This window comes from Sinohyriopsis cumingii, chromosome 16 (genome assembly GCF_028554795.1).
Source record: "Sinohyriopsis cumingii isolate HCF-2022 chromosome 16, ASM2855479v2, whole genome shotgun sequence".
In the NCBI taxonomy this organism is placed as follows: domain Eukaryota; kingdom Metazoa; phylum Mollusca; class Bivalvia; order Unionida; family Unionidae; genus Sinohyriopsis; species Sinohyriopsis cumingii.
The window spans coordinates 16,533,293-16,554,542 of record NC_142976.1 but is presented as its reverse complement, the minus strand read 5'-3'; the positions used below and the strand labels follow the sequence as shown (position 1 = coordinate 16,554,542).

General features: G+C 36.1%; 2 protein-coding genes and 1 long non-coding RNA gene across 3 annotated transcripts; all 3 read right to left on the bottom strand.

The window, feature by feature from the left end:
• Position 1: 1 nt before the first annotated feature.
• LOC149779998 (uncharacterized) lies at positions 2-7,516 on the bottom strand. The gene is made up of 3 exons (XR_016414870.1): positions 7,425-7,516; positions 787-830; positions 2-102 (listed from the first exon to the last, which is right to left on the bottom strand). It is a non-coding gene; the product is annotated as an uncharacterized LOC149779998 (long non-coding RNA).
• A 1-nt stretch (position 7,517) lies between these two features.
• On the bottom strand, positions 7,518-11,557 carry LOC149779997 (uncharacterized). The gene is made up of 4 exons (XM_089937386.1): positions 11,433-11,557; positions 9,491-9,703; positions 9,019-9,171; positions 7,518-7,526 (listed from the first exon to the last, which is right to left on the bottom strand). Exons 1-4 carry the CDS (start codon positions 11,451-11,453, stop codon positions 7,518-7,520), a joined length of 396 nt encoding a protein of 131 aa, XP_089793512.1. The 5' UTR covers positions 11,454-11,557.
• A 6,269-nt stretch (positions 11,558-17,826) lies between these two features.
• Positions 17,827-20,791, bottom strand: LOC149779996 (uncharacterized). Its single transcript, XM_089937384.1, has 4 exons — positions 20,407-20,791; positions 19,620-19,765; positions 19,226-19,493; positions 17,827-18,498 (listed from the first exon to the last, which is right to left on the bottom strand). The coding sequence occupies exons 1-4, from the start codon at positions 20,737-20,739 to the stop codon at positions 18,040-18,042; spliced, it is 1,206 nt and encodes a 401-aa protein (XP_089793510.1). The 5' UTR covers positions 20,740-20,791; the 3' UTR covers positions 17,827-18,039.
• Positions 20,792-21,250: the final 459 nt, after the last annotated feature.

Below are 21,250 nucleotides of genomic sequence, written 5' to 3'. Positions count from 1 at the left end.
GGTTCCACAGGTCAAGCATTTAGTTTCTTTTGAGATATCGATTACACCATGACAATGTTCTATAACAATACAGAACAGCCCCTTCCTCACTTCTATTATTTTCTATCAAAAAAACAAAATGTGTATATATATATATATATATATATATATATATATATATATATATATATATATATATTAAAATTCATCGCGTTTGAATATTCAACAATTTTGGTTCATATAATTTTTCAGTCTTTTTTTATAAAAAAATATTTGGTACCTACTTATCTGCACTGAGGACGAGAAAATAATGTTATCACAGAAGGTTTACTGAATAATTCAATGTTTGTAACAGACACACAATCAAGGAAATTTGTTATTCAACTGAAAATAAAAGTATCATGTAAATATACAAGTTATAAAAGAAACCAAGCTATTATTTTCAGATCTCTAAGTTAAAGAAATTATGTTCAATTTACAAAGAAAGGAAATCATTACTGTATAAACTGATTTTTAAAAACAATAATGTTGTCTTAAAGTCCTGAAGATCAAGATAGCCAATTACCCATATTTTATTGTGACATGTCTTTTGCATTATCTACCGATATTTACTTCATACTTCCTGTCATTTACTTTTCAAAGATCTTTTCAAATCTTACTAAAAGAAACACAATTATAGACAACAATTTTAAGTGATGCATACCTTTTTATGATGAGGGAAATTTAGGTATTAGATTGGAATGTAAACCATACTCTTTAAGGTGGGGTTGGGCAGGTTATTTAATACCTAACAAAATTTCAACTTACATCTGCGTATGTATCACACTCATTTGTATCTTCTTCATTATCATCTGAAAAATGTGAAGTGACTTAAAAGCAAATACATACTCTGAACAATGCAATCATTTTCATATTTTTCTACATATTACTCCCCCTGCGGGTCCGGGGTTGTAGAATTGGCCCGACGTGCCTCGCTACGTGTCGTAAAAGGCGACTAAGTAGAGGCAACCTGTTTGCCGTGGGTTGCGTCCCGTGTCGGAGGAGGAAAGGATCCTGGTAGCTGAGCAGAGGCTTTCCCTGCAACACACTACTTTGGCCTCTACTTCTCTTAGACGGGTGGTCGGGATGGGCCCGGTTCCGACAAATCGGCTGGTCACGCCGAGCCCTAGGAGGTCTTTATTTACTCTCTCACCTTCTTTATCTGTCTCCTTGTATCTCTCTTGATACCACCGTTGCCCCTAAATTCTCTTCCTTTATCTTTCCCTTTTCCAAGTCTTAGAAGACTTCCTAGAAGGCGGTGGCTTAACGGGTCAATCGGGGGGTAATTTTACCGACCTTAGAAATTGGCGACTTCAAGGTCAACCAAAGGTAATTTTATCAACTGAGTATGGCATCTGTGTATCACTGACACTTGAAAAGTGTCCCCTTGTTGGGCTCCTTGGTGGGTGGGGAGCACGGGTGCTGAATTTTTAATCTAGCCAAAATGGATATTTCCAAAAAAAATCAAAATAAACGTACCAAAACTTTATCTGACTCGGACGACGAACCATGTAGTGTGGACACATTTCCACGCTTCATGGTAATACAATCTAAAGATGCCGCAAAATCCCTTGCTTCACTCTCTCCGTTTGAGATTGAGAAAACAATTACAGGTTTCATTGGTACGCCAAAGAGCGTCAAAAAAATGAAATCGGGTTGCCTTCTCGTGGAATGTGAGCGACGAGGTCAGTCAGACTATATCGGGAAAATAAAAACTTTCTTCGATATTCCAGTGACCTCATTCGCTCACACCACACTGAATACGTCCAAAGGCGTGATTCGCTGTCGTGACTTGGCTGGAGTCGCCGACGCAGATATCATCGAAGGAATGAAAAGTGAAGGTGTCACTGCAGTCCGTCGAATACGTATCAAACGTAATAATAACCTGCAGGACACCAACACCATTGTACTCACCTTCAACAAGCCAACTGTACCCAAAGTGGTCAAAGTTGGCTTCTTGCAAGTGAAGCTTGACATCTACATTCCAAACACCCTTCGATGTTACAAATGTCAAAAATACGGCCATCACGAAGACCGCTGCTCTAAAACCCAAATATGTGGCCGATGCGGAGAAAATTCTGATCAGGAAGCTGACTGTAGAGCAACTCCGCATTGTGTCAACTGTGGAAAAGAGCACCACGCAAATTCCAAGGATTGCGATACCTGGAAACAGTAGAAGGAAATTCAGAGGGTAAAATACACAAATAATATTCCCTATCCAGAAGCCAGAAAACTTGTACAGGCGAAAACAGCCCATCCTGGCCCATCCTTCTCCACTGTAGTGAAGAGCAATCCTAAAACAACGAAGGACGCTCAAACACAAACAGAAGCACCCGATTCAACACCAAGCTCAAATACCCCTCATTACCAATCACAGAGAAACACGGCATCTACACAAACTACATTCAGCAATACCCAACAAACTAAATCACCAAAAAACAAAAATAAATCTCATGGAAACAGGCAACAAAAGGGGTCAGATGACCCCATCAAACTTTATAACAGGTTTGGAGACATCGAGAGCATGGATGCAGAAGAATCTGCTCCATGCGCTCAACGGAACTCCAGACCTACAAACAAAAAATTCACCCCCGTACATCCTCCAGAGAAATAACAAAACAAATTCCCTCTGCGAAAGGTCTAACCTAGCTCCACAATCTTTAATTTAAATTTATAATGAAAAACACTATCATACAATGGAATTGTTGAGGACTTAAAGCAAATTACAATGATCTTCTCCTGCTTTTAAACGAACATGATCCTGCGGTACTATGCCTTCAAGAAACCTTCTTTAAAGATACAGACAACATCACATTTAAAAACTACTCCCTGTTTAACACCTGCTCTCCAAATGTTGATAGGGCATCAGGAGGAGTTTCTGTTATTGTGAACAACAGAGCTCCTCACAGTTTCATTCCTTTAAACACCAATTTACAAGCCATTGCTGTAAGCGTCACTCTACATCGAGTGATTACATTTTGCTCTATTTATTTACCACCAAACACTAACCTAGTACCAAACGAACTCGATAATCTTGTTCAACAGCTTCCCGCACCCTTTGTTTTACTCGGGGATTTTAATGCCCATAACATTTTATGGGGATCGAATCATGTAAGTGACAGAGGTCACAAAGTTGAAGACTTTATTTCTAGACACGATCTGTGTCTATATAATACCAAAACACCTACATATTTACACCCAGGCACGGGTACATACACATGCATCGATTTGACAATTTGTTCTCCTTCGCTGCTTTTGGACTATGAATGGAAGGTCGCTGATGACCTTCACAGCAGCGATCACTTCCCAATCTCCCTTATAAATCATAACTCTACAATTGATGAAGTAATTCCACAATGGAATTTAAAGAAGGCCGACTGGGCCAAATTCGAAACACTCTGTAAAACCAGGCTGAATGAGGATACAGTTTTCAATGTTAACGACCCCATTCAGCATTTTACATCTATTTTAACCGACATTGCAGAAGAATCTATCCCCAAGTCCTCAGCAAACTGTAAAAGAACCCTAAAACCTTGGCTCACTAAGGAATGTAAGGAAGCCATACGGCAACGCAGAGAAGCCTTGAAAAAATTTAACAATCATCCGACGCCCGAGAATTTAAGTAAATATCGTATTCTCCGGGCCAAAGCTCGCCGCACAATCAAAGAAAGTAAACGAGCATCATGGATGAAATATGTTTCCTCTTTAAACTCTCGTTCCTCAATTAAGAAAGTTTGGGACACGATCCGAAAAATAAACGGAAAGAGAAAACACAATTCTTTCCGACATCTAAAAGTGAACAATAACAATCTTAGCTCAAAACGTGACATAGCAAATGTTCTTGCTGATACATTCTCTAAAAATTCGTCATCATCTAATTATTCCGAAGCCTTCCAAAAATTGAAAACTCAAAAAGAAAAGTCACGTTTAAAATTCACATGCAACAACTCGGAAAGCTACAACCAGCTGTTTTCACTATCAGAACTTATGGAGGCTTTAGACAAGGCCCATGATACTTCCGCTGGGACTGACAAAATACATTATCAGTTTTTAAAGCATCTTCCAGAATCATCTTTAACATCTCTTTTAAAACTCTTCAATGATTTATGGATTACTGGTAACCTACCTAAAATATGGAAAGAAGCAACAGTAATACCAGTTCCCAAACCCGGTAAAGATAGCGAAGATCCTACCAACTATCGACCTATTGCACTTACAAGCTGCATGTGCAAAACAATGGAACGAATGATCAATTCTCGGCTTGTATGGTACCTGGAAACTAACAATTTAATATCTCCTTTCCAAAGTGGCTTTCGATATGGACGGAGCACCAACGATCATCTGGTTAGACTAGAAACATTCATTCGCGATGCATTTATCAAGAAAGAACATTTAGTAGCGGTTTTCTTTGATTTAGAAAAGGCCTATGACACAACATGGAAGTACGGGATACTAAAAGACCTGCACGATCTAGGTCTTAAAGGCCGTCTGCCCTCTTTCATATCCAACTTCCTCTCCGACAGAGAATTCAAGGTACGAGTGGGCTGTACTCTCTCAGATTTGCACGAGCAAGAGATGGGTGTGCCCCAGGGCAGTATTTTATCTGTGACACTTTTCAATATCAAAATTAATAACATCACCAAGTGTTTGACTCCTGGTGTGGATTGCTCACTATATGTTGATGATTTTCTCATATGTTATCGGTCAAAGCACATGCATACAATTGAAAGACAACTACAGCAAAATATCAACAAGATTCAAAATTGGGCTAGTACGAACGGTTTCAAATTCTCGAAATCAAAAACGGTATGTATGCATTTCTGTCAATTACGACGACACCACGATGAACCTAAACTCACGCTGGACGGAACACCTATTCCAGTTGTTGAGGAAACCAAATTTTTGGGTATTATCTTTGACAGAAAACTGACTTTTATTCCACACCTAAAAAACTTGAAAGCCAAATGCTTAAAAGCACTTGACCTACTTAAAGTAGTAGCGCACACTGACTGGGGTGCTGATAGAAAAGTCATCCTGAATTTATATAGAACGTTTATTCGCTCCAAACTAGACTATGGTTGCGTTGTGTATGGTTCTGCCAGAAAATCGTATCTTAAAATGCTTGATCCAATTCATCATCAGGGAATAAGACTGGCTCTGGGAGCATTTAAAACATCCCCGTGTGAAAGCCTTCTAGCTGAGGCGAATGAACCACCGTTATCGCATCGTAGAGAAATGCTTTCCGCACAGTATGCTCTCAAATTAAAATCAAACCCTCTGAATCCTGCTTTTTCGGCTGTTTTTCAACCCAAATACAAAACTTTATACGAAAATAAACCAAACGCCATACCTTCCTTTGGAATTAGAATATCATCCAGCCTTGACACTACAAATATAGATCTTTCAAAAATTCAGAAAACATCCATCTCCGAAACACCACCCTGGCTAATTAAACAACCAAAAGTACGTTTTACGCTACACGATGGAAAAAAATCCGAAACAAACCCTTCTATCTTCCACAACTCTTACCATGAACTCCTCACCGAATTTAAAAACTACACCAGAATTTACACTGATGGATCAAAGGATGAGGAAAAGGCTGCTGCAGCCTTTGTTTGTGGAAATCACACAACGCAAGTTCGCTTACCAAATGGAGCATCAATTTTTACAGCCGAAATCAGAGCAATAGACCTTGCTCTGCAACATATAGAAAAGAACTTTATTTTAAACAGTATCATCTTCTCCGACTCGCTATCAGTACTCCAGTCACTACACAATAGAAAACTGGAGAACCCATTATTGAAAAACATACTCGTCAAAAATACCGAGCTGAGTGTCTCCCACAATATAATATACTGTTGGTTACCTAGCCACATTGGTATTAAAGGTAACGAAAAAGCAGATCGCGCTGCTAAAATGGCCCTTTCTCAAGAACCATCTGATTTTAAAATACCATATACTGATTTTAAACCTTGTATCAGAAAGTTCTTACGTCAGAAGTGGCAGGCATCATGGAATGATGCTGTAAATAACAAACTTCATGCAATCAAGCCAACTCTAGGAGAATGGACTCCTTCCTACAGAACCATTCGTAGGGAGGAGGTAGTCATTGCAAGAATCCGAATTGGTCATACTTATATCACCCACACCCACATACTAAAAGGTGAAGACCCACCAGAGTGCGTTTCTTGCAATGAACCATTCACTGTCAAGCACTTTATGATAGAGTGCTTTGACCTACAACCTACGCGCGATCGTTATTACGTTGTGCACGACATGAAAGAACTTTTTGATAATATAAACATCAATCGTATTATCGAGTTCTTGAAAGCCGTAAATATTTACTCTAAACTCTGACTTTTATGCTATCACCTTGTGCAGTTTTATGCAATATATATACCGTCCCATTTTAATACCTATTCATCTTTTTTACATCTCCCGTTGATCGGGAAGCTTTATTTTGCACCGTTACCATCTTACCGTTTTTAATTTCAACCATTTGTTCTTTTATATCGCTGGTCGATATAGAACCTTTTATAAGTTTTAAAAGATTATACAAGTAACACTTTGTTTGGCGCTAAATAGCCTAAAAGTGCTGATGCGCCGTTAAAACACAATCAATCAATCAATCAGTCAATCTACATATTACCAGACAGTCCATGATGCAATAATTGGGCATGGTGACAAACAGAAATTTTAACCGGAAATGTAATATTCATAAAACTGAAAATACTACAGTGAAGAATTTGTAAACGAAAACTCAAAAGTAAATATAGCAAATAGTCTTGATAATGGGTTAACTTATATTACAAGATTTACTAAATATCTAAATAAAACAATAACATTAGGCTGAAAAATGAACCATTTATTACAAATTCATGCAGTTGGTAATTATCGAATAAATGTCAATTTTGTCAGCTTTAAATTTTGGCTATTTACTTATTATTCATATCTGAATGTGTTGTTGTTGTTGTGGGGTTTAACGCCATTTTTCAGCACGATAGGCTATACATGGCGGCCAGTATTAATGGTGGAGGAAGAACCCGGAAAACCCCGGAAAGAACCACCGACCCACGAGAATCTGAATGTGTAATTGTCGTGAGTTTCGTTGATGTAATGTTAATGTTGTACATGTGTATCACCACTGACAGAAAACAATTTAAAAGCTTCACTGTTTTACAGAAATCAGATTACCAGAAGTTATTATATCAGTCAGTTATTAATGCTAATGCCTCAGATGAAATGCAAATACATGTGCAACACTAAAATAAACACTAAGTAAGGATGGACTGTCAATTTTGGTCATGACATGACTTATTTATAATATCATTCTCTTTGTACCCTTACAACTTGGGTTTCACAGTAATTTGCAATACTGATTGGCACTTGGAATATTATTTATATACCTGTTGAAAGAGTCGGAAAAATCTGGTTCACTGCATCGAAGGGGTCTAAAATGGTTGTCAATGTGCTTACGTGGATGCATCCAGGCACTCTCCTCATAAAATCTGAAATAAAAAACGTGTCCTTACACAAGTGAACATAATTTGTTATAATAATCCAAGCCACTGAGCTGCTGAATAATTAATAAGGGATGAAACAATTTAACCATGATCACTGAAGTGGGCAATAATAATAGAAAAAAAACTGTCTGTAATCACATAAATAGGTAATTATAATATTAGATTAAATTTTTATATTTCAGAAACAACAAATAGTGTTGGACAAATAAAACTTTCCATGTAAAGTATGAGTCATCGTACATGGGATAAAACTTACTATTAAGAAAGAACAAATGCAGAAACACCACTTACATAACCAAACTGTAGTGGTACATAATTGTTCCAAGTCATGAACAATGACATCAGTAATGCACAAAGAATTGATTTATACGAGGTTTTTCCAAAGCTAAACAAAAGTTACATAGCCAAATATTATTTTGATTGTAAAGCTACAATTCCTAGTGACACACTGAACTTGACTTTGATGTATAACACTATTTCCAACTGTGAATTGTTATTTTAGTAAAATTCTATGAAACTGCATGCATAACTCAAGAAATAGTTTAGACAGAAATGGGAAAAACAAAAACAAAATGGACCATGTAATTGGGCAAAGTTATTGCTATATCTCACTTTCTTGTGATAATGTCAGAACTGGAATATGCATCTTTAAAGTGGATGATTTGATTGAAATTGCAGAGAAATCATTTTTATTTTTTTACCACTGTATGGTACATGCATCCTTTCTCTACAGCATTCTATAAATTCAGATCTAGTTACATCGCAGGTGCATTTATATATCCAATGCATATCGTCATTGAGAGACATCCCCCTTCTTGTTGCAAAAAAAAACTTCCCTGTCTGTGAAAAAATAAAACAGACAGAAGATCTTTGATAACAGTCTAAACTTATAAAAATGAATACATTATAATGAACATAATAACAAACAAAAGTCATATTGTAACAAATCATGATCACAATTTCTTATTGTCATGTGTCTTGACTTTGATACCATGATCAAAGCAGTGAGCGGTTGGTAAAGCTCTACTAGGAGGACATGGCATTAAATTATTTATTATAACATATATTAGGGTCCTGAGAAAATGGTCTAATGGCATGTACATTGTGTATGCCAGATATAAACAAGGTAATTTTGCTATATCTTGCAAATATGATGCCTGAACATAAACAATATTTTGTTAGTGAACAATGTTCACATAAATATAGAACAATAATATACAAAGGACACAATCTGTGAATAAACATACATACAGTATTATATAATGTTTTGAATACATGTATAATTGACAAAGTATCACTAGTTTAAAGTAGCCTATCTCCTACTAGCAAAACTCATTTCCAATTATTCATTCTTTTAGCAAGATGTCCATCATAATAGAACTATTACCTAATGTAAGGCTCTGGAAGCAGGAACTTGGAGTATGGAGTGCTAGGCTACACAAATCTAGAAAGATTAAAAATTTAAAGAAAAATTTACCTTAAGGGCCATCCTATCTTTGTCAAAATCCTGCAACATAAATGTCTGGTAGGTCTTGTCAATCATGAAAAGACCATCAGACTCCTTTAAAAGATTACTATACATTTCTTCTGATGTAAGTAATCTCTCGGTAGTTGAATCCTCCACTACTGTCTGCAATAGACATTCAACATAGACAATAAGACAAAAGTAAATAAAATACAGAAAAATTGGTAAATACACGTCATCTATTGATATAACAGTAACTGTTTACATTTTGATGAGACTCTGCAAAAGAAATTTTTATTTCTCACATGGTTCTTGCACACAGTACAAACACATACGGGAACAGGGCACTTTTATATGTGTAATTAAATTTGTAAAAGAAGAAAATATATAGCAGCAGACATTACTCAAATGGACTTAAACGGTAATGAGTTAAATATATTTTTACAATCCTAAAGCATGTTGGGCAATGAAAATAGTATCTTACCTCAGTTTCACATGGTACTGCATCTGGTAGTGTCAATACAACAGGTTTCACTGCAGTCTTTGATGGCATGTCTGATGTAATACCTGGTGGTCTACCCTTCTTTGTTGAATCTCTACCACCGCCTCCCTTTAGATCAACAATTTTGCTGAAGTCATACTTTTCCTCACCGACACGACAACAACTTTTCATCAAGTCTGATGCTCTGATTCTCTTCTGCAAATAATTAAGATAATCTGAATTTAAATATTTACACACCAAATATAAATGTGCCTTATGATTTTGTACTGCAAAATAGACTGATACAATTGTTTTTTTTAAAACACAAATTCCAAAATATCCAATTATGTCAAACGGATGTGGGTAGGTAAGTAGTGAGAAATTTTTAAGCACTGATGCAATATAGTCCTACAATGTAAGACATAGCACATGATGGTTTTGTTATAGTGCTATGTCGTACTATCCAAATAACGGCCATGTATAGCATGGTCCGATGTTGACTTCGGAACGAGTAGTCAAAGTTTCAGGAATATCTCACACATTCAGCAGCATATATCAACACTCTTCTACTAATTTATGTGTAATTAATATATTTACTGTGCTGTCTTCATCCTGGGGGAATGAAAATATCACACTAGCAAATGGATGCATTTTCTTGTTCCGTTGACATACATTTAAAAATTTTGCAATGCGACGGTAGTCGAGGTATGCCAAAGTATGTTTAAGTAGGTTCATGCGACGGATATGTTTCTTGAACAAAACGAAACGTTGCTTTACAGTTCCAATAGGAATAATATATTTTTATTCGTTTCGTTAAAGAATAGAATTTCAACTTAACCCGACTTCGGCATTCATCGCTGTCCAGTCAATTGGAATGGAGGCCAACGAAACTTGAAAACAGGTCCATTTCTTTTGTGAGAATTTGAATTTATTAGAGAAAAGACACAAAAGTAAGTAAAGTCTGACCAAAACATTATGCCTTTACTTTGTAGAAAAGTGCCGTTATTTTAGTTGCCAGTTGTGAGATATTCCTGAAGATTTTACTTTCGTTACGATGTTAGTCAACATCAAAGCACACTACACAGCCCTGTTAGTTAGGCAGTAAGACCCTGATGCCCGAAACATAAATATCACTGTCAAGGTCTTACACATAGGACTATGCTGCAATACAGCATTTAAAGGAAACATCATGACTTGGGAAAACATTTTGAGATTTTAACCGACTTCAGCAAGGTATCAACAACCAATAACTGACATTATTGTAGACAGAGCCTGTAACTTTATTTTGGTACAATGCAAAAAAGTGAATGATGATTTAATGAACAGAAAAACATCTCGGGAGTAAAACAAGCAATATAGTACGGCCGGTTGTCTTTAAAGACGGAAATAGCAGAAGGAAATCGAGGGTCATGGGTGTAAGTTACGAAGTGTTTGGAAGTTACATACCTTCTCTCTTATATATTATGATAGAGAGGGTCCTATGTCAGAACGGGTCATGGGGGTAGTCTAAAGTAGTTTTGTCACTCTGTATGATGTTTTTTCCTTCAGATTATTTTTTTTTCTCAACATCAATCTCGCGTCGAGCACTTGTGAATAAATGCACAACTCCGGTACTGTTCTGTCAAGACAAATTACGTCTAGAAAGCAGATTAACAATTCATGGAGCCATGAAGACAAATTTTGTCCATCAAAACTGATATGCAATTCGATAACTTGAGACTACTCACTGAATACAATTTTGTCTAAACAGCTATACTCACTAACTCAGTTCATTCAGCAAGGACAATTTTGTCAACAGAACAGATACACAATTCAACAAGACAGGTTGTTCTATGAAGACAACTTTTTGCCCATCAAAACAGGTTTACAACTTAATAAATTAGGACTGTTTCATAAAAAAAAACAAATTTTGTCTCTATTCTGCTACCTAATTTCGAGATGATACCTTTTTAACCGGAGTCGCCATTTTTGTTGTAACTAAAATTGCGCATGCTCAAAGTTAAGAATCAGTTTTGACGTCACTGTTCTGTGCGTTCCGTTCTAAGACATTTTTTGTCCACTAATATACCTCGAAATATAATATAGGATATCGTATTTTAACTTTTTATTAGTGTGTAGATGTGTTCCATTCTTTAGTGTTTGGTTTTACTAGTGACTCGTAGGTCTCGATATAATCAGTGCTATTACACGTTAGTTTTGTACCCTCGTGCTTATTGTTCGTAATTAGTGCCCTGGATATAAAATATTTAGATCCCAAATTGACAGCTATATACTTTAATCGATACTCATATCGTTTACTTTCTAATGCCAAGCGTGTTGAAACATGCACATCAGGTGTGCGCCACTTAGTGATGTAAACAAAACGTGGCGCCTCACTGTAACGAAACGAAAAATTATCTTGGGCGGATAACTTATCTAGCTGTAGTAGGTTTTAATGGTAAAATTGAAACATCACAAGACTATTTTTTGTAGGACGATAAATCTGGACTGGATATAATAGGAAATACAAAAAGATGCAAAAGGGTTGATCACATAGTCTATCTTTCGTATTGCTCATTGGAGTGTGTCATTCGTAGACCTTCACAGCTCGTAAGTTGCTTGTTTAAAATAGCTTGATTGGAGAAAACCCGATGAATAATAGCAACCAGAGTGTTTATCTCAGCAAAGTTCGTACTTATCGTTCAAAACAGCCATTCATGGGAAGTACCCTACATGCAAAGGCTTGAAAAATATTGCTAATGGACAGAATTGACTGCATATTATATAAGAATATGTTTGATGAAATACTTGGGATAATTGTTGAAACAAGAAGTTCCTGCTTAACAGTGGACTTTCCAGTATTCTGTAGAATGTTTTGGCTCAATCACGCCATTTTTGTTGTTGGCTTGACTTCGCTTGCGAAGATTAGGAAGGGGTATGTCCATGTGTATTGCACGCGCGCAGGTGGCTGACGAGCCCTATACGTGACAGCCAAGTCCGTCCAGAGCCTGCAGGAGAATGTCTGGGTTGTGGTGGGTGCTGCCGATGGTTCCCGGTTTTTAATTCGCCATAGTTTGTCCTCCAAGATGGCCCATCTGTTTTGTTCAAACGTGCCAGCGGCCTGGTGGACTGTACACCGCCAGCTTTCACGGTCAGCAGCTTCTGATGCCCATTGGGCGGTGTTCGATGACACGGTTGGTGAGGGTCTTTTTTAAAGTGTCTTTATATCTCTTTCGAGGTGTCCCTTTATCACGGTGGCGAGTTGACAGCTCACCATACAACGCGATCTTTGGCAGGCGATGATCCTCCATCCTGGAACTTGCCCTTCCCGGCGAAACTGTATCTTCATGAGCGTGGCCTCAATTGGTCGCAAAGTATGGAACTGCCCACAAAAACAAAACAACACTAACCCGTAAAACCGTAAAATACAATTCGCAGTACAACACTCCCATCCTATGTGCAAGTATTGGCCCATAGCACAAACACTGACAAACATCTGGGATGGATTAAAGGATGAGGAAAAGACTGATGCAGCCTTCGTTTGTGTAAATAACACAACGCAAGTTCGCTTACCAAATGGAACATCAATTCTTTCAGCCGAAATCAGAGCTTTAGACCTTGCTCTGCAACATATAGAAAACAAACGTATTTTAAACAGCATCATCTTCTCTGATTCACTATCAGTACTTCAGTCACTACACAATATTAAATTGGAGAATCCATTATTGAAAAGCATACTCGATAAAAATGCCGAGATGTGTATCTCCCACAATATAATATACTGTTGGTTACCTAGCCATACTGGTATTAAATTAATGGTAACGAAAAAACGGATCACGCTGCTGAAATGGCCCTTACTCAAGAACCATCTGATTGTAAAATACCTTATACTGATTTTAAACCTGGTGCCAAAAAGTCCTTATGTCAAAAGTGGCAGGCATCATGGAATGATGCATTGAATAACAAACTTCATGCAGTCAAGCCAACTCTAGGAACATGGACTCCTTCCTACAGAACCATGCGTAGGGAGGAGGTAGTCATTGCAAGAATCCGAATTGGTCATACTTGTATCACCCACTCCCACATACTAAAAGGTGAAGACCCTCCATAGTGCGTTTCTTCCAATGAGCCATTAACTGTAAAGCACTTTATGATAGTGTTTTGAAATGCAACCTAAACGCGATCAGTATTACAATGTGCATGACATGAACGAAATTTTTTATACTAAAAACATGACTCGTATTATAGAGTTCTGAAAGCAGTGAATATTTACTACAAGCTCTAACCTTTATGCTATCACCTTGCAGTTATATATATATATATATATATATATATATATATATATATATATATATATATATATATATATATATATATATATATATGTATGTATGTATATACCGTCCCTTTTTCATACCTTTTCACCCTTTATCGTTAGCATACAACATTTACATCCCCCGTTGATCGGAAAGCTATATTTTGCACGGTTACCATCTTGCCGTTTTCATATCAAATATTTGTTTTTTATATCGCTGGTCGATATGATACTTTTTATAATTTTTAAAAGATTATACATACAACATTTTGTTTGGCGCTAAACAGCCTAACACTGCTGACGCGCCGATAAAATACAATAAAAAAAACAGGATCAGGAAAAGGCTGCTGCAGCCTTCGTTTGTGGAAATCGTACAACGCAAGTTCACTTGCCAAATGGAACATCAGTTTTTTCAGCCAAAATCGGAGGAATAGATCTTGCACTGCAACATATAGAAAACAAACGTATTTTAAACAGCATCATCTCCGACTCGCTATCAGTACTTGAGTCGCCTCACAAGAGAAAAGTGGAGAATCCATTATTGAAAAACACTCGTCAGAAATACCGAGCTGAGTGTCTCCCACAATAAAATATAGTGTTGGTTACCTAGCTATATTGATATTAAAGGTAACGAAGAATAAGAAATAGCCCTCTCTTCCAACTGAAAAAATACTCGAGGTCTCATTAACAAGCGTAGACCAAACAGAATCTCATGCAGTGACAAGGCTAGAATAGGCAGCAGGGTGTCTTGTAATGCTAATTTCCATTTTCCATATATCCTCCCCTATTACTGCTCGTAGCAAATAAGACCTATCTTTTCATTCACAAGTTAATGCCATGCGCTGTTACCTTTGATTATTGGTGATTGTCAAATGTGTCTATTGTAGAGGAAAAAATGAATGCATGTCAGATCAACTTCTGAAAACGAGAAGTTGATCTTATTCATTCAAGAAACTTGAAAAGCTGACATCGTCCGCAAGTAGAATGCAATCGAATTGGACATCTTAAAGCAGACGAATTATTATTACTACTGTTTTTTAATGATGCGCAAAATTGATATTTATATTATTCATTCACAATGACTTCGATAATAATACATCCGGGATCAAATAAATAGAAGCGCTACTCAGTACCTAGATGGCGCAAACAGCTTTATTATTATAGTTTCATTAACATAGTCGCAGCATAACACAGAGAAACTAACATATAACTGATCATGAAATTCAGTAATCTGTAATTGCAACACAAAAAATAGTGTTGTATTCCGTTTTTTGCGACTTTGTTATGCTAACTCTTGTAGCTGATTTATGTTTGATATATTAGGGATTGTCAACATGTCTCTTAGGGAATGGCACACCCACCCCGCCTATTCGTCTCCAGTGATTTTATTTTTATTTTTTTCTCTCTCTCTCGAAAACGAAATTTAATATTCTGTCAATATATAGTACATCATCTAATATATGATTGTATGCGATGTTGGTGTGTTAAAATTATTCTTGAATCCATCTCCATTGAAAAAGAACTCTGTTTACTTACTAAAACTGGTACTTGAATTTTTTCATGTTTATAACTACCGTTGATGAAATGTTATTTGGGACGGTGCGTGTTCAGGATTGCATCTTCTATAAACGTGATTTGATGTTTTTTATATAAAAAAGTAAGTAGTGCCACCGCCTAGTCTTGTGTCTGATGAGCATTGTCTTTCCACTACCATATTGTCCAACCACCATGATTCTGATGTTGACTTGAAGGGACGAGAAAAGATAGTATAGGTTTCCTTGTCACATTTGTTTGTGGTACGCGTAGTTTTTCCAATTAAGAGTTTAACGTTGTTTTTTCTGAGTTCATCGTGATATAAACTGTCAGTTGCCGACTCACACGGCAAATAACGCCCGAAGGGCGTTATGTAAGCTGTGTGAGTCGGCAACTGACAGTTTATACCACGATGAACTCAGAAAAAACAACGTTAAACTCTTATAATTGAAATTTTAATTATTTGTTATGTTATTTTGTTTGCATCATTAAAAAATATAAATCTTAATTGAGCGTAGTAATACATGTTTGGGGTTTTTCTGTTACGTAGCTATTTATAGCAGTTAGGATTGTCCTGCTTGATCGTAACAAGGTCATCATAATACCAGTCCTCCAACCAATGATAGCCCGTGTAATGAATTATAACAATGCTGCCATGATTCTTATATTTTGCCTTAATGGACACTTTTATTCAAAGTGAGAGCTCAATATTTAAAGTCACGATGTCATGGCTGTAAGAATGTATGCATTCGTAGACTGACTGAATGTATGAATGAATATAAATTATAGACGCTTACGCAAACTAGTGCTTTTGCGTCTTGTTAATGCCTAATGACTAGGCTACTTAATTGGTCGGTTGTAGGTATTAGAGCCACTACAATCCCGTGTTTACTGTGCGATGACCGCACTTTTTAATTAGTCTGGACTTGGTAAAGTGAAAAAATTGTCCAAGCAAGGTTAAAGAAACCAAATTTGATTAAGACCGCTATTAGTTAAGTGTATAAATTATAATTAGTCAAGTTGTTAAATTTTACAATATACAGGAATAGTCTGTTGAGTTATATGCCAATCGAAGCCGCTAAATGCAGTTTGTTTTCCCAATTTCAATTCAGTTGTTCTCCTGTTAGTTTAATATCCAGCATAGTTAACTACCAATCAGAACCATGTTTACATTCCTGGTTATCCCGCGCAAAGTTGCTAGACCAGTTTTTCAGTTTTCAATCCGTTTTGTTTCAATCCGTTTATCAAGCTTCAATGTATGAGTTTGCCCTAGGATTGAAATCCAACCGCCAATCAGAATCGAGTTAACAAACATAGCTGTCCCGCGTAAAGTTGCGGGTCCAGTTTTTCCAGTTTCAATCCGTTTTCCAATCTGAGTTATATGAATTACCTTAGGATTGAAATTGTATTTGCTGATACCCAATCAGATCCATGTTGTTAATCCGTCGTCCTTCCCACGTCTTGCCATTGCTGTTGTTTACGCTCCAAAACGCCAGGTCGCATTTATTTATTTATCAAATCAAGTCCAGTTGTGCTAATGGATAAAAATAATTTCCCAATAATGTGTTAGCCACCTCTGCAATTGTGTCGAATTGTTCAAGTTTCAAAATTTTCCTATTTTCTATTTCTTAGGTTTTGCCAATGTTCTAGTACAAAGTGCACGTTACTTTTTCCCTAGAAATTTAGCGTTCTGTCTTAGCGACTTTTAAAGTAAAAATAAGTTAATGAATTTTTGTAGTCATTGTTAGGTAAATTTTGGTTGTATTTAGTAGCGGTGGTAAAGGATCAAATTAGTTCAGCTAGTTGTGTCGAAACGGGGTTCCAAGCCAAAATGAAACCCCTTGGTATTAGGCATTCTTTAAGCCCTTAAAAGGGCTATTTTATTCAGGTCGGCAGCCTGAATATGTTGCGGTCTTTTTCATAGTACCAGGTTTCTTCCGCTGTGTGAGTCTCTTCATACTCTTCGGTAGGGAATGCCTCGTATTCATAGTATTTTGCTAGACTGAATGTGATTTGGCAGATTCATCACTGTTCTGACACATGAGTGATCTAATTTCGCTATTCAAAACCTATTTTCGTGTTTATAAACAAGATAGACTAATAAACATTTATGTGTATGATGTTAGGTTATATAAAGTCTGTGATCAGTTTTGTTAGTTCAGACATACACACACACACATATCTAATGTAACTGAGTATTTATTTTATCCCTTAAGTTATTATTATGATTTGATTAGTGATTGGTTTATAACCTGATCTCTCTCATTAAATTTTGAGACATCATTGTTGAAAATAGACACACAAAAGGACAGATGCAAACAGAGGCAAATGCTGATATAGAATGCTCCTTGTGGAAGAAGCTATGACTTTTTAACTCGGGTGTTCAAAACAGCAAGACAATTTAATTTGTTGAATTTTGTGTTTATTGTTTACACACTTTTCTAAGTATAGTGTAACAATAATTACAATACAGCAATATCACTATAAAAATGAAAAATGGTATGACACATTCATGTATTTACTACTTTGATATTTGTACTTGTATCTAACTATTTGTTATGCATTTTCTTAATTTGTCTATAATTATTCATTGAAAATTGCCATATAATAAAAACCAGGAGTTGTACATGATGTTTTGTAAATTATTATTCTAGCCTGGATAGTTGAGATGGGGCACTTAACTTGAAAATCATGTATTTCCTTAACTTGTTTGCACTTACTCGTTTTAGTTGGAACTAAACTGGAATGTGCAGTTATTGAAATGACAGGTTGATTGTGTAATGAAACCCGTCATAGAGTTCATTGTACTATGTGACAGTGCTTGTAGTTGATTTTGAGCAGATTCAGTGCTAACATTTACTTGATTTGTACTGCTTGAGTCTGTAGTGGTCATTTGAACATTTACAGTTGCATGAGATATTGCTGAAGAGTCTTGAGCAGACAATGCTACATTTGAACACACATTGGAAAGAATGTTGCTCATTTGTTGTTTATGTTGAGTGCTGGGCCTTGTGTATAGTTTCAATGATAGTTCATTCGAGTGGTCAGACAAAGACATAATGTGCCTAGCTGGAAGGTTGGCATCTGTCATTGCATTCAAAGCTGTGGCACGAAGAGAGTGAGCAGTGTATCTTGCAGATATATGGGCATTTTTGCATATGTCGGGCATTATACTGCCTTTCCCCTGGAGGAATTACAGTTAGCATAACCCCGAGTTCTCCAGCATCCAAGACACAAGACAACACAATGTGTTTAAATACTGTTTTTATTCGTAGGCGAGAACTCTCTTGAAATTAGGTGAGGTAAAAAGCTGTAATAAATGGAAACACAACCATTACAAAACATGAAATTACTACATCAACATATATTGAAAGTAAAAGCTTTCTTATGTCTTTCCATCCTTTTAAATTTACTAATCGAAATAATGTCCAGTATGTGCTTCCATACTTTGAAATTCAATAAGGTACATTTCCGTTAATATTTCTACCGTAGCTTAACAAAGATTGTTACTAAGAGGGTTTAAATGATGACACAAAAGGAATGTTTATGAGATGAATCTCACACAAATAAAGAGTATCGTATGCACTCGCAAACCACGTGGCATTGCGTATAGTTAACTATCCCTATGTCGTAACTTATTGTCATTTTCAATTAACATCCATATCCGAAATTAAATATACGAGGCATTAACAATAATTCATAAATTTACTCACACTGTGGTGGGCGTCAGATTCAACGAAAAGAGCTGTGAAGGCACGTTCACATTCCTGCCTGGACGTATTACAAACGAAAAATAGGAAACTGATATTTATGAAGAAGAGTTAAAAAAGGGAGACAAATCTAAAGAACTACTGTGGCTGTTCCAACGGTAACAGCACAGGCATAAAACAGCTAAATTGTCTCTTTCCAACACATCTTGTTGTGTACCATATTTGACACAATTTGGGATATTCAAAAGCATTTTTATCAGTGTGACAAAATAATGATTCAGCTTTTGGATTAATGCGTGTGAGGTAGTATTTTACTGACCTGACTGGGCAGTTTTGACCACCAGTTGCATACATTCTCTTGTCAGAATTTTCCTCCTTAGCATTTAAGTCTCCCTGATGATTTTTTTGTATAGTTTGATGGGTCAGAATGACATATTCAGCCCCTGTTTCATCACACCGGATTTCAAGACTGTTGGGTGTTAATTGACTGTGAAATTCTAATCAACGAGTAACATAGTGGATGGACAGATATAACCAAATCCTGTATCTGAGTGTGATAGGGTTATCTTGCATCAGGTACTTATTGATTGCATACATGTCTGATGGAGGAATAATGGGTTTGTGTTGAGTTGATCTTGATAAACCATTCTTTGTGTTAAACTTTAATTTTCCATTTAACATGTCATTTGCTTTTCTTAACTCAAGGTCTGTAACAATATTGATTTGACAACCACATTCAACCTGCATGTAGCGATTAATAGCAGCACAGACATTTTTTAATTTGTTTTTATGGTATTCCTCAGCTTGGGCTTCAGGGAGCATCCTCTTTCTTGTTTCGGTGACCTTGGGGGCTGCTTCGGCATAAAATATGGCTAATATTTAATGGGCCAAATGTGAAAAATCAGCTGACTTCAGATCAATCTCAATATTCTTCTCTTTGCACCATTCTGAAATTCATGTTTTTCAGCTTGGTAGTATCTAATTTTTTAACATTTAAAATATTTAGATCTTTGGGAAGAATCATTCATGCATATCTTCTCTTCATTTTTTTATTATTATTTACTATTATATAAAAGATTGGTTACATTTTTAGGCTGTCACAAGTATTACTTTAAAGATAAAGTACACCTTATTCACTGTAGAGCAAGTTAAGTCTCATTTTTTTAAAAAAAATGGAATGATTTATAATTATTTTTGGTTGTTTCTTTTTGCACAAAAATTAACAAAATAATGCCTTTTCATAACATAATTTAAGACAATAATAAATAAGAGCAAATTAAGTATCAAGCAACGTTACTTTAAGCTTACATTGATGAACAGTCCAATATACTACTACTAATTATTATTATTATTATTATTGTTGTTGTTGTTGTTGTTAATTTATTATGATTATTAAATGAATGAATAAATCTACCTGCGAAAGGGTTGTAGCCCCATTGAGTATTTTTCTTCGTAGACTTTGAGTACCGCTGTTCAGATATGTTTAAGAGATCTTCCTCTTTAAGTGATTTAAAGCGTTTTGGTTTATGGTCATCCTTGTTATCAAATGGGAACGTGACTGGTGTTGGTTCATTCAAACTAAATGGTAAATCAGTTTGTGATTCTTCCACTTCAAAAGGCTCGTCAAATATGGATGGGTCAAAATTTTCAATATCTTCCTGCATATAATCTATCTGATAAGGCAAAGTTAGCGAAAAATCTCCAAATTCTGACATATCAGTTTCAGCGTTGGATAGCTATAAATACCGTATACTGGTGACCTTGACCTAGCGCACTTTCAAACATTTTTATCCATATTTTTAACAAATTTCCCCAAAGAAAGAATGATTTTATTCATAAAAGATGAGATATATCGGTTGCTTTAGTCTTTAAGATTTAATTCTTTTTGTTTAAATTGTAAGAATGTTCTTTTCCTTTATTGCTTACTTCGTGTCTGCCTTCACTAGCAGTGTTTATATTATGCTGTACACGTGACTCTATTTATAGAAGTGGGTATTCTTAGAAAAGTAGTTCTCCTTACAGTTCATACAGAAATGAACGCAATTCATTTTGATCACGTGGTAAGAATCTGACCAATGGAAATGTTACTTTCCTGTTCCAGCTACTGGCATTGCAATTATTACCATATTGTCCTACCACCATGACTCTGATGTTAAAGAAAAGATTATCTTGTTGGTTGCTTAGTAACATAAGTCAGTGGTAAACGTTGTTTTTCTAATACCATAT

Bases quoted from the DNA above. Each gene is read 5' to 3' on its own strand.
- LOC149779997 (XM_089937386.1), bottom strand. From the start codon at position 11,453: ATGGCGACTCCGGTTAAAAAG. The intron at 9,704-11,432 runs GTATCATCTCGA...AATTATTTGCAG, and splicing joins TGGCGACTCCGGTTAAAAAG to AAGAGAATCAGAGCATCAGA. The intron at 9,172-9,490 runs GTAAGATACTAT...TGTCTATTGCAG, and splicing joins CAGTACCATGTGAAACTGAG to ACAGTAGTGGAGGATTCAAC.
- LOC149779996 (XM_089937384.1), bottom strand. From the start codon at position 20,739: ATGTCAGAATTTGGAGATTTTTCGCTAACTTTGCCTTATCAGATAGAT. The intron at 19,766-20,406 runs AAATTAACAACA...CGCTACATGCAG, and splicing joins ATTCATTTAATAATCATAAT to GTTGAATGTGGTTGTCAAAT. The intron at 19,494-19,619 runs GTATGCAATCAA...AACACCCAACAG, and splicing joins ATTATTCCTCCATCAGACAT to TCTTGAAATCCGGTGTGATG.